Source organism: Bubalus kerabau, chromosome 10, assembly GCF_029407905.1.
Source record: "Bubalus kerabau isolate K-KA32 ecotype Philippines breed swamp buffalo chromosome 10, PCC_UOA_SB_1v2, whole genome shotgun sequence".
In the NCBI taxonomy this organism is placed as follows: domain Eukaryota; kingdom Metazoa; phylum Chordata; class Mammalia; order Artiodactyla; family Bovidae; genus Bubalus; species Bubalus kerabau.
In genome coordinates this window covers 97,129,624-97,143,050 of record NC_073633.1, presented here as the reverse complement: position 1 = coordinate 97,143,050, position 13,427 = coordinate 97,129,624, and the positions used below count along the sequence as shown (strand labels likewise).

At 38.6% G+C, this 13,427-nt stretch overlaps 1 protein-coding gene across 16 annotated transcripts in view; it reads left to right on the top strand.

The window, feature by feature from the left end:
• CEP128 (centrosomal protein 128) overlaps positions 1-13,427 on the top strand; it is a 605,049-nt gene that overhangs the window by 417,370 nt on the left and 174,252 nt on the right. The window contains exon 20 of one of the 16 annotated variants that reach the window (XM_055538805.1): positions 11,713-13,104. The exons of the other annotated variants lie outside the window; for them this stretch is intronic. Coding sequence (XP_055394780.1) covers positions 11,713-11,762 — 50 coding nt within the window. The 3' untranslated portion in view covers positions 11,763-13,104. Of the gene's footprint in view, positions 1-11,712; positions 13,105-13,427 lie in introns of those variants that run through there. 16 annotated transcript variants of the gene reach the window in all.

Sequence of the window (13,427 nt, the reverse complement as noted above, 5' to 3'; positions counted from 1 at the left end):
GTTTAACTGTATTTCGCATAATACCTAAAAATAACAAGCATTTAGCAATTGTTAAGAAAGCCTTCTAGTCAACATGACAGTGATCTGTTAATGCTTTTAAATTGCTGTTTAACACATGTCTATACCTAAGTCTGATGTCGGCTAAATTTATGTTTGTGATGGCCTCTTCTGGCTTTATCTCTGCAATCACAAAATCTGATAGATGAACTAATTTCATGTTCTCTATACTTGGCCAAGTGTGTCTCATGTAGAAATGGCACATAACTCGTTCAGGACTGAGAGTTGTTATATGGGTGTCAGTTACTGTGTTTGTGTCTCTGAACTAATTGATATGATACAATAAGCAAATAATATTTTAACATATGTTAAGTTGGCAGTAATTCAGGTGGTTTGTACACACTGAGGATTTTAAAATTTGCAATGACAGAATATAAGCTAAGTATTTGAAGTGCTGTGAGCCCCATCCTCTTATTTAAACCGCTTTCTTCATATCTCGAAGCCAAATTCTGTTCTATCTTCAAGGGATTTAGAGTATACTAGCAAAGAAGAGAGGACAATAAAGTACTAAGAGATTGAAGATGTTACAATTTTGATAATTCATGGTATCTTTAGTGTGCATAAAAGACCTCCCCATCCGTTTATAAGCATTTGATATGATATAAGCATCATATACCTCGAATCCACGGTCTCTGATAACACAGCATACACTGTCTGGCCCTGGGAACATTGACGTCAAAAGGGTCTAGGTTCCAGGCAAGTTTTGTGTTGCGTTTCAGTAAAAGACCTCTCAAACCACCTGATAAGGGACATGGCTCATGAGAATCCACCATCATAATTAAGGAATCATAAATACTGCCAGTTTGTCATGTAATTGCCCATCTGACTCGGAAAGTGAGTGCCATTGTTACTTAGAATAGTTTTACATGAATTTTTAAAAAGCAGATATTACTAATGAAATACATACAGGATTCAGTAGTTTCCATCGTAATAGATGAGTGTCCTGTTCTATTAGTGAAAATATAAATTTCACCATCACGTCTCAGTGGTAGTACCATAATTATTTAGATCACCAAGTGCTTTTCATTACATTTAGAACAATTTCAAATTTTTAAAGTGGTAGATCTCTGAGCTGAGTAAACTGGGGAATTAATAGACATCTCTCAGGATTGTTACATGAAGGAAAGCCAGAAATGATGGTAGAGTCGCTGGGGTTTTCTACTTGTGTACCAGGGCATGCATATCCTTCTTCATTTAACAAATGTTTCTGGTGCCAACATTGGCTGGATCATCGAGAAAGCATGGGAGTTCCAGAAAAACATCTATTTCTGCTTCATTGACTAAGCCAAAGCCTTTGGCTGTGTGGATCACCATAACCTGTGGAAAATTCTGAAAGAGATGGGAATACCAGACCATGTGACCTGCCTCTTGATAAATCTGTATGCAGGTAAGGAAGCAACAGTTAGAACTGGATGTGGGACAACAGACTGGTTCCTAATAGGGAAAGGAGTACGTCAAGGCTGTATATTGTCACCCTGCTTATTTAACTTATATGCAGAGTACATCATGAGAAACGCAGGGCTAGATGAAGCACAAACTGGAATCAAGATTGCCAGGAGAAATATCAATAACCTCAGATATGCAGATGACACCACCCTTACGGCAGAAAGCAAAGAACTAAAGAGCCTCTTGATGAAAGTGAAAGAGGAAAGTGAAATTGGCTTAAAACTCAACACTCAGAAAACAGATCATGGCATCCAGTCCCATTACTTCATGGCAAATAGATGGGGAAACAGTGGAAACAGTGACAGACTTTATTTTGGGGGCTCCAAAATCACTGCAGATGGTGACTGCAGCCATGAAATTAAAAGAGGCTTACTCCTTGGAAGAAAAGTTTTGACCAATCTAAACAGCATATTCAAAAGCAGAGACATTACTTGCCAACAAAGGTCCATCTAGTCAAGGCTTTGGTTTTTCCAGTAGTCATGTATGGATATGAGAGTTGGACTATAAAGAAAGCTGAGCACTGAAGAATTGATGCTTTTGAACTGTGGTGTTGGAGAAGACTCTTGGGAGTCTCTTGGACTGCAAGGAAATCCAACCAGTTCATCCTAAAGGAAATCAGTCCTGAATATTCATTGGAAGACTGATGCTGAAGCTGAAACTCCAATACTTTGGCTGCCTGGTGCGAAGAACTGACTCATTGGAAAAGACCCTGATGCTGGGAAAGATTGAAGGCAAAAAAGAAGGGGATGACAGAGGATGAGATGGTTGGATGGCATCACTGACTCAATGGACATGAGTTTGAATAAACTCCGGGAGTTGGTGATGGACAGGGAGGCCTGGCGTGCTGCAGTCCATGGGGTTGCAAAGAGTCAGACATGACTGAGTGACTGAACTGAACTGAACTGAACAGAAATCATTTTAAGACTTGTCACAATATCGTATCCAGTGCCTCTCTAAATTCATTTCCTCAGGTAGTCACAGGCCATATTTGCACTTTATGTTCATGTTGCTCAGTTAACATGGAAACATGGAAAGTTTTGTATAGTCTAGCTGCTCTCTGACCTGTTTCAGCAGTCTCACTCTGTAGCTTCAAGCATTACTTTGGAAGCAATCCTCCTCAAGGGTGGTAGAAAATCTTTATAGGTAATATGATTTCACCCATGGTATTCCCATATCAAAACAACTCGGTGTGCTGAATGAGCCAGGCTTTGTCAGTCGCTTGATCAACTATACATATTCTACTCACAAGGGCACCACATATATTATACCTATTGTCATCTTTAGAGAAGAATCTGCATCATTCTGAATTTCAAATGTTACAGAGTTTCTGTAGATTGCCCAGGTGGCACGGTGGTAAAAAATCTGCTCACCAATGGAGGAGACACAGGAGATATGAATTCAATCCCTGGGTCAGGAAGACCTCCTGGAGTAGGAAATGGCAACCCACTCCACTGTTCTTGCCTGGAGAATTCTATGGACAGAGGAGCTGGCTGGCTACAGTCCATGGGGTCACAAAGAGTCGGACTCAACTGAGCAAGCACATGCTCATTACTCAGGCGTTATATATCTATGGAGATCTTTTAAAAAATTGCATCATTAGTTGCTCTGAACCTTCACATCTCAACGTGATTATCCCACTTTAAAGTGTTGTCATTGGAATATAGTAATAGATAATTTAAAAATAAATATGCAACCTGCTTGGATCCAGTTGACAATTGTGAGTCTCTGCAAAGGGGGAGACTGGCAGCTTTTCTAGCAATCAGATCATGTCACTGGGCCAAGAATTGGCTTTGATAAATTCTTGATTCATCAGGGACTGTGGATGAACAGCTGCCTTTTGAATGTAGCCAAAGGAAATTTGCTGACAAGCATAACTATGAATAGGGCAATAAAGCTTTCAAACAACAACAACAAAAGAACGTTGATTCGAAACCTAAGAATACTCAAAACCAATTTCCTCTATCATTTCTATATCCCTTACCATAATTCTTATATAGTTGCCATGCCCATAAACAATGTCAGATCAAAAATGACAAATTACCTTTTTCAGGCTTGTACTAGATGAATTAAAAACCAATTAACTTTTAATTTTTTTCTCCATGTTCCTAGAAGATCTAAATTATCAATCTAAAGTACTCTGCTTTGGTGATAGCTTTTGAAAATTTAAAGTATACACAGTAACAGGAGACAGGATGGATATTCAGTGTGACTTTCAGCTTAAAATTGATTTACTCAAGAATCCTTGTCTTCAAAAAGGATTTTTAAAGGAACATTTTATAGTCTCGCCTAACATCAATACATGTCACCTAAACTAACATGTTAGTTTTTTCTCTCTCTCTCTTTTTTTTTTTTTTTTTTTTTTTTGGTTACAAAAGATTCAGTTCAGTCGCTCAGTCATTTCCGTTTCTTTACTTGTTGCTCAAAACTGACCACTGGCTGCCTCACTTCAAAGAGTTTCAAGCTTCTCTTTCCCATTCCCTTCCATCCATAAAGATTTTTACATGTTTGTTCTCTAGCATTGGGCTTCCCTGGTGGCTCAGATGGTAAAGAATCTGCCTGTAATGCGGGAGGCCTGGGTTCAATCTCTGGGTCATGAAGGTCCCCTGGAGAAGGGAATAGCTATGCACTCTAGTATTCTTGCCTGGAGAATTCCATGGACAGGAGCCTGGCAGGCTACAGTCCTTCGGGTTGCAAAGAGTCAGACACGACTGAGTGACTAACATTTTCACTTTTCACTTCTTTCTCTCTAGTATTAATTGGAATTATGTGTATAAATCATGCATCAAGTGCAGGTACTTCTTTGTGACATATCCCTAAAAGAATATTAATCTCCATGTAAAACGGCCATCAAATATAAGGCCAAGATAGACTTCTGCCTTTTGAGAAAAGTGAGATGCCACCATTAAAAAAAAAATGTTCAATTTATTCTTTAAAAAAAATGAATGGACTTCCAACTACTCAAACACGGCTGGGTGGTTTAACGCTATTTACATCACATCAGGGTTAGGCCAGGACAGCTGGAAACAGGAAGGGTCTGTATGAGTGGGCTTAGATGGATTCAGGGCCAGTAAAAAGAAATAGGAACATGGATATTAGGGGATGACCAGAGGAGGGGAATTTAGTAACACGTTGTAAATATTAATTCTGGTCTCTTTGTGACCAAAAGTTAAATCTGGATTTGTTTTCAAGTATGCTTGTTCACAAATTTCTCAATGGATTTAGGTAGAATGAAGCTAAATTTAGTCTTCTCCAGAGGCATCCTAGAACTGGTCACATTTAGCATCTGACTAATACCATGGTTAAGAAGGGTAGAATTTTCTAGCTGGAAAAAAAGAAAAAGAAGCCCCATCTTCCCATTCCTGTTAGCTTTCCTGTGGTGCTCTAATATTCTACTTTTGGAGGCATGCCCTTGCTTTCTGCAGGATTGAGTAGTACAACCTGTAACTCAAACTGTAGGAAGAAGTCTGTTGAAAGCAGAGGAGGTATTGTCCTGTGTTTTCTTTTATAAACTTGAATTTTTCAAGAAATACTTGAGTTGTTGTTCAGTCACTCAGTTGTGTCTGACTCTCTGTAATCCACAGACTGCAGCAAGCCAGGCTTCCCTGTCCTTCACTACCTCGCAGAGTTTGCTCATACTCATGTACATTGAGTCGGTGAAGCCATCCAACCTTCTCATCCTCTACTGTCCCCTTCTCCTCCTGCCCTCAATCTTTCCCAGCATCAGGGTCTTCTCCAGTGAGTCATCTCTTTGCATCAGGTGGCCAAAGTATTAGAGCTTCAGCTTCAGCAAGCAAGCCTTCCAATGAATATTCAGGGTTGATTTCCTTTAGGATTGACAGGTTTGATCTCCTTGCTGTCCAAGGGACTCCCAAGAGTCTTCTCTAGCACCACAGTTTGAAAGCATCAATTCTCTGGTGCTCAGCCTTCTTTATGGTCCAGCTCTCACATGCATACATGACTACTGGAAAAACCATCAGATCAGATCAGATCAGTCGCTCAGTCGTGTCTGACTCTTTGCGACCCCATGAATTGCAGCACACCAGGCCTCCCTGTCCCTCAGGTTTGACTATACCAACCTTTGTTAGCAAAGTGATGTCTCTGCTTTTTAATACATTGTCTAGGTTTGCCATAGCTTTTCTTCCAAGGAGCAAGCATCTTTTAATTTCATGGCTGCAGTCACCACCTGCAGTGATTTTGGAGCTCAAGAAAATAAAATCTGCCACTGTTTACATTTTTTCCCCCATCTATTTATGATGAAGTGATGGGACTGGATGCCATGATCTTAGTTTTTTGAATGTTGAGTTTTAAGCCAGCTCTTTCATTTTCCTCTTTCCCCCTCATCAAGAGACTGTTTAGTTCCTCTTCACTTTCTACTGTTATGGTGGTATCATCTCCATATCTGATATTTTTGATATTTCTCCCAGCAGTCTTGATTCTGACTTGTGATTAATTCAGCCTGACATTTCACATGATGCACTCTGCATATAAGTTAAATTAGCAGGGTGACAGTATACAGTCTTGGTGTACTCCTCTCCTAATTTGAAACCAGTCCATCATTCCATATCTGGTTCTAACCGTTGGTTCTTGACCTGCATAGAGGTTTCTCAGGAAAGGTGATCTGGTATTCCTGTCTCTTTTAGAATTTTCCACAGTGTTTTGTGATCCACACAGTCAAAGGCTTTAGTGTAGTCAATGAAGCAGAAGTAGATGTTTTTCTGGAATTCCACTGCTTTTTCTATGATCCAGTGGATGTTGGCAATTTAATCTGATTCCTTTTCCAACAGATGATCCAACAGATGTTGGAAGTTTGATCTCTGTCCTGGTTTCTTTTATAAACTTGAATTTTTCAAGAAAGACTTGAGAATCCGTCACATTTATATTGATTTCACTCCACCTCCACTCCAACCAGTCCATCCTAAAGGAAATCAGTCTTGAATATTCATTGGAAGGACTGATGCTGAAGCTGAAACTCGAATACTTTGGCCACCTGATGAGAAGAACTGACTCATTTGAAAAGACCCTGATTCTGGGAAGGATTGAGGGCAGGAGGAGAATGGGATGACCGAGGATTGAGATGGCTGGATGGCATCACCAACTTGATGGACATGATTTTGAGCAAGCTTCGGGAGTTGGTGATGGACAGAGAGGCCTGGCGTGCTGCGGTTCACAGGGTTGCAAAGAGGCGGACACGACTGAGTGACTGAACAGAACTGAACCACTTCCTTACTCATTACGTCTCAATGGAGAGCTTTATTATAGCAAATCAACTTTGGATTTTGCCAAAGATACAAAATATCTCCTTTGGTTGTTGAAAGGCTTCAGTTTTCATCTGCCTCTATGACCAAATATATGCTGCTTGAAGAGGAGAAGCAGCAGTGTGAAACACAGAATAAAGAGGAATAAAGCAGATTAGAAGGTCAACAGAGACTTGTTAGAGTAGGTCTTGTCAGTAGGATGCTTTCAGTTGCAGCAAAAGGAAGATAGCCTCAAACTGGTTTAAACAAAATGAAAAGAACTTCCATGGACTCATGTAACCCAAAAGGCCAGTGCAGGTCTGTTGTCAGGAATCTGCTTTCATCCCTTTTCCATTCTTCTGTTTCTCAGACAGATTTCTCCCAAGTGGTAGCAGTGATGACCATCCCTGTCTCCCATCGGTCTTTTTCTACAAGCCATACAATGCCAGTGGTAAGGTGCCGCTTTCCCAGAAGTCATAGCAAAAGTTCCCTGGAGACTCTGCCTTAACTCAGTTGGCTGTCATTCTGGGAGCCAGTTGCTGTGGCCAAGAGAAAGTTGTTTATGAGTGGTCAGATCTGGGTCATGTGCTTACCCCGGATCCCCTTAGCAAGAACCCAGGCAAACAAAGAGGAGGAGCAGGGAGGGATAGAGTAGAATTGTGAAAGACATGTATGATTATAGTGAACAGCATGTGATCAGTTAATAAACAGCAAATGAATTAGCTGGCCAGTCTTTCATGTTAATTAAGCATTTTGAAGGATGTACATGGATATGACATCACCAGATTTATATTTTAGTAAGATCACTCTGACTCTATGAAGAGGGTAGGTAGATAGACAGATGAAGATAGGAACATAAGGACAGTGATATGGGAGTTATTATATTTCATACCTCAATTCCAAAATATAATGTTGTGTACCTCCAAACACCGTACATGGTTTGGCAATTGGGTCTAGTTGTGAAGTATAAAATAGTAAGGATATAAACAGAGGTAGAAACAATACAAACAGGTTAAAGGATGGGATGAGTGTATGTGAACAAAGAATCAACAAGAATTCTAACTCATTTAAGAGGGAGAAAGAGGAAGGGGACTTTTTTTAGACTGTGACTATGAAATTGTGACATTTAAAGAAAAATGTAATTTTGGTGTCAGTTAGGTGATTACTTATACAAATTGCATCCTCAAGAGAATTGGAATATAAGCTGAAATGAAGAAACTGTGGTTAAGAAGAGCAGTTGCAGCTTATAGAGGATGATTTAGATCATGCATATAGAGATTTAGCTCACCCACAATGGATAAAAGAAATAAAGTGACTTACAATGAGAAAAGAAAAGGGTCAAGAGTAAGACCTTGAAAAACACCAACATATAACTGTGGGGAGAAGTAGAAAGAACAGACCAAAAAAACATGAAAATATTGATTTGAGAGATAGGTGAGCCTCTAGTGAAAAATCCAAAGAAAGTGTGTTAAGCAAGAAAGATTAATTGCATAAATACCTCAGAATGTTAAAGATGAATATTGAGGAAAAGGAAACGAAATTACATTTAGCAATTTAGGTCACCATTGATATTTGAGAGACCATTTCAAGCCAAAGTACAAGAATTAAATAGCTGTTAAGAAAGTGGAAATGTCAAGTACTGTCTATTCTTTTGGGATTTTATTTTATTTTATTTTTTTTGGGTGAGAAAAACTCTAAAGCTCTGTCGTTGGACTTCTTTCAAGGGACCTTATCTACTCCCATGATTTCAACCATGACAGTTCTCACATCCTTCACTCTAGCCCAGAGTGTCTCTAAATCCAACCTGTTACCTATCACCAAATTAATTTTCTTTGAGTTCTTTTAGATCATATTGCTTCTCTCTCAGAAATCTTCATTGGCTTCCCATTGATAAATGTACAAAGTCTAAGTGGTAAAGTCTGGATTCGAGTCATCCAACCAGAGCCAAGCTAACTTGCAAATGCTGATTTCTCACCAGTCTCCTGGGTGAGCATTATGTTCTTCTCCATGCTCCAGCATTCCAGCCAGATTAAAGTCCATGCTGTCTCCTTACCGTGTCTGTGCTCTCTCATCCAGCTAGTCAAGGATATATCCTGTGCTCTCTTATTAGAAAGTTTCATCCATTTATTTTTTCATTCTTTTAAAGCTTATTGAAAGATAAGTGAGACACAGTTGCTGACAAGGTGAGACACTGTATTAATATTTTTGTTCTTCATTACCTGCTCTGTGGTGTGGCTTTACAATAAGTTTTGATACGGCATCTTCCTTTTCTGTGTTTAGCAAGGTACGATAGAGTATCCTCCCCAGAAATATCAATTTATCTATCCTTCCTTTATTTGCAAAAAAGTTGTTCACTATACTTCTTTATTTTTACTCATGTATTTGTACTCATATTTAGGACAGTATACATGTTTATAATAAATAAGTAGATCAGTGTAATGGAGCATACTGCTACTCTCTGACCACTTCATTGGATTGGGTTTCTGAAACACTTCTTACTCCTCCATTATCCCACTCCAAATGTGCTTTTGAATTCAACTTCTCTTATAAGACTTATTTCAAAACAAGCTACGTCTTGCAGAAAGCTTTCCCTGATTTCCTTCCCAAGTCCTCTCTTCTTCCTCCCACTGCAATTTATCTGTATCATTTTGGATAGCAATAATTTTTTGTTAATATAATTTTTTGTATTTGGTACCTCTTTTCCTAAAGTAGAATTTTGTTGGGGGTAAAGCCATTTCTTTCTTCTTTAAATTATAGAAGAGACTGAGTATCTGTGAAATAAATGAGCCTCATTGTTAAAACTTATGACATTGTTTTCATCTCCGTCTCTTTACCTCTAAAGTTCATAATGACCATCACCCATATTCTCCATAACGATACATAGATGCCCTTGGCTGTTTATGTAGTCCTTTACCCTTCCATGGGTTACTTTCTCCTATAAAATATTTAGCTCACCCTGAACAGTGATTCACATAGGATCTGATTTGAAACATTTTTCCACTTATCCACATTTCAGGTGAAAATCTTCTCTGACATTCTGATGAAAATCCCACCAAATTTTTCTTCTGACTAATGATGAAGTAAATTTCTTTCCCTGCCAGAAGCCCATTTTGACTTCATGTCCTTCATGTTTGCTTTGTCCATATCATCTATATAGCTAGTTTTTCACTTCCCATATCTCCCTTTCTATTTAAATGTCCTGACCTTCAACTAAAAGAAGAAATGAAAACTCTACCTGCCTAGCCTTTCAGCTTCCTATCTTGGGCTTCAAAGTCACTATACATATATTCCATTTTCTTCCTGACTATATTATTCGTGGCCAAGTGAATCATAAATAATAAATACCAGCCAGTGGATTTAATAAGCCTTGTCAGGTCACATATCTGATTATTTGCTATAGGTAAAGTAGACTTTCTAGAAAATACACTTTCTAATTTCTCATGTCAGGCCTATATAGAAGAAAATCGCCAATCACAAATAGCTAACTCTTCTTCCTGAGGTTAAAAACTGAATTCCTCAAACCTGCTGTTGCCTATGAATGCTCCTTATTGCTCTGGAAGGCAGTGCCTTTCCCAATTTTTTAGAGCATGGCCTTCCATAAGAAGGGCTTCCCTTGTGGCTCAGCTGGTAAAGAATTTGCCTGCAATGCAGGAGACCTGGGTTTGATCCCTGGGTTGGGAAGATCTCTTTTCCTTGGAGAAGGGAAAGGCTACCCACTCCGGTATTCTGGCCTGGAGAATTCCATGGACTGTATAGTCCATGGGGTCGCAAAGAGTCAAACACGACTGAGCGACTTTCACTTTCACTTCCATAAGAAACCCTTTTTTTCCCTCACTACCTCGTACGTGTGTGGACACACATATGCTTCACACATGTGTTTATACCTGAAACAAAAGTTTTGTGAACCAATACTCTCCTTGGGCCAGGATATAATTTTTAAAATACTGTTTTGTGAATTCTGTGTCATTATGAAGTGAAGAAACTTACCAAACACAGTAAATTGATATAAGCTACTTATGGGTAACATCTCCTAATTTGAAAAACATCAGATGAGATTTGGGAAAGATTGCTGTTAATTGAAAAGAACTATATTCTCCCTCCATTTCAGTGGTCCCCAAAAGTTAATATGCATAAATATTGGGGGAACTTTTTAAAAATTCTCATTTTTGAGTTCCATCCCCCAAAGCTTCTAATTTTGTAATTGCAAAATGAGGCCCTCGAATCAGCTGTTTAACAGCACACCCCAAGTAGACCCCATCCAACTGGCCTGGAGACCAGGGCTTGGGAAGCTTTGATAAGCTGATGATAGTGTTGGTAAGAGATAGTGATTTAAGCATTCTTAAACATTCCATTCACAATAAACTGTGGAAAATTCTGAAAGAGATGGGAATACCAGACCACCTGTCCTGCCTCTTGAAAAGCCTATACGCAGGTCAGGAAGCAGCAGTTAGAACTGGACATGGAACAACAGACTGGTTCCAAATAGGAAAAGGAGTACGTCAAGGCTGTATATTGTCACCCTGCTTATTTAACTTATACGCAGAGTACATCATGATAAACGCTGGGCTGGAAGAAGCACAAACTGGAATCAAGATTTCTGGGAGAAATATCAATAATCACAGATATGCAGATGATACCACCCTTATGGCACAAAGTGAAGAGGAACTAAAAAGCTTCTTGATGAAAGTGAAAGAGGAGAGTAAAATAGTTGGCTTAAAGCTCAACATTCAGGAAACTAAGATCATAGCATCTGGTCCCATCACTTCATGGGAAATAGATGGGGAAATAGTGGAAACAGTGTCAGACTTTATTTTTTTGGGCTCCCAAATCACTGCAGATGGTGATTTCAGCCAGGAAATTAAAAGATGCTTACTCCTCAGAAGGAAAGTTATGACCAACCTATATAGCATATTGAAAAGCAGAGACATTACTTTGCCAACAAAGGTCCATCTAGTCAAGGCTGTGTTTTTTTCAGTGGTCATGTATGGATGTGAGAGTTGGACTATGAAGAAAGCTGAGCACTGAAGAATTGATGCTTTTGAACTGTGGTGTTGGAGAAGACTCTTGAGAGTCCCTTGGACTGCAAGGAGATCCAACCAGTCTGTTCTAAAGGAGATCAGTTCTGGGGATTCTTTGGAAGGAATGATGCTAAAGCTGAAACTCCAGTACTTTGGCCACCTCATGCGAAGAGTTGACTCATTGGAAAAGACTCTGATGCTGGGAGGGATTGGGGGCAGGAGGAGTAGGGGACGACAGAGGATGAGATGGCTGGATGGCATCACCAACTCGATGGACATGAGTTTGGGTAAACTCTGGGAGTTAGTGATGGCCAAGGAGGCCTGGAGTGCTGCAGTTCATGGGATTGCAAAGAGTCGGACACGACTGAGTGACTGAACTGAACTGAAATGAAACATTCCATACAATCTTTCTAGAGGGCAGTTTTCATTCAGATGTATATGGACATAATTACAGTTTATTTGGGTTAATACTAAAGAGCACAATTGCTGAATTATGTGGTAAGAGTATGTTTAGTTTTGTAAGAAACTGCCAGACTGTCTTCCAAAGTGTCTGTATTTTGCCTTCCGACCAGCAGTAAATGAAAGTTCCTCTTGCTGTACATCCTTGCCAGCATCTGGTGTTGTCAGTGTTCTTTGCTTATTTTAATTTCTTTCCATCTTAAATGCCCAATTCAAATGTGACATCCTCTATAATATTCCCTTAACCAAACTGTTAATAATATCTCCGCGTTCCATACTACACTTATTATCTTCATTTTACCACTTAGACTTACTGTATGCTGTTGATTTCTTGTCTCATTTTTCCTATTTGAATATTAACTCTTTGACAGCAGCAGTTTTTATGCAAAGTACCATACTTTTATGCATTGCTATAAAATTAAATCAATGTTTATTAAAAAAAAGTATGAGGGTTATATTTTCATATATGTAAATCACTTTTAAAAATAAAACTATTTAGAAATGTACCCATAGTAAATCCAAGCTGCTTCATTTTTGTTGTGAAGTGGGTAAAATAAGTGTTATGTTTATATACAGTTCATGGAATGAAGGCTTGTTAGAGTTAGAAGTAACCTTGTTAGCTTTTTAAATTACCTGTGAGGATTCTGAGATGCAGAGTGTTTTCATAATACAGCCCACGCCACATAGGTAGCATTATAATATGTCTCATTTATCACCCTTTCTTATCTTTCCCCAGAACTGCTATTGCTTTCTCATTTTAACTGAATCTGAGATGGGATAAATTTTGTTCCATGTAAATAGATTATTTTTCTAGAAACTGCAAAAATTGGTAATTTAAGAATGTATTTTTTTAAATGTTCTATTTCATTAAAATAACAGTGTGAACTATATACATTACTGTGCCTCTCTTTGTATCTTTATCATCTAATTTATTAATTCACATGAGACATTAACTACAGTCCAGTTGTCATGACTCACATCCTTTCATTTTCCAGTGAATTTAATTTTATAGAAATAAAGAGTAGTTAAAGTATTACCTTAAGAGACAGGTTTTATAATATATGAATCCTGTGTTGTGTTGTTTTCATTGAACTGAATATTAACAAAAGAGACTAATAGTAGTAATGGTCGTTACTAAATCTCCTTTGATATTTGAAATTTGATTTCTCATGATTTTGTATCAGTGAGATTTCTGAGAAGGACAGTATCTTCT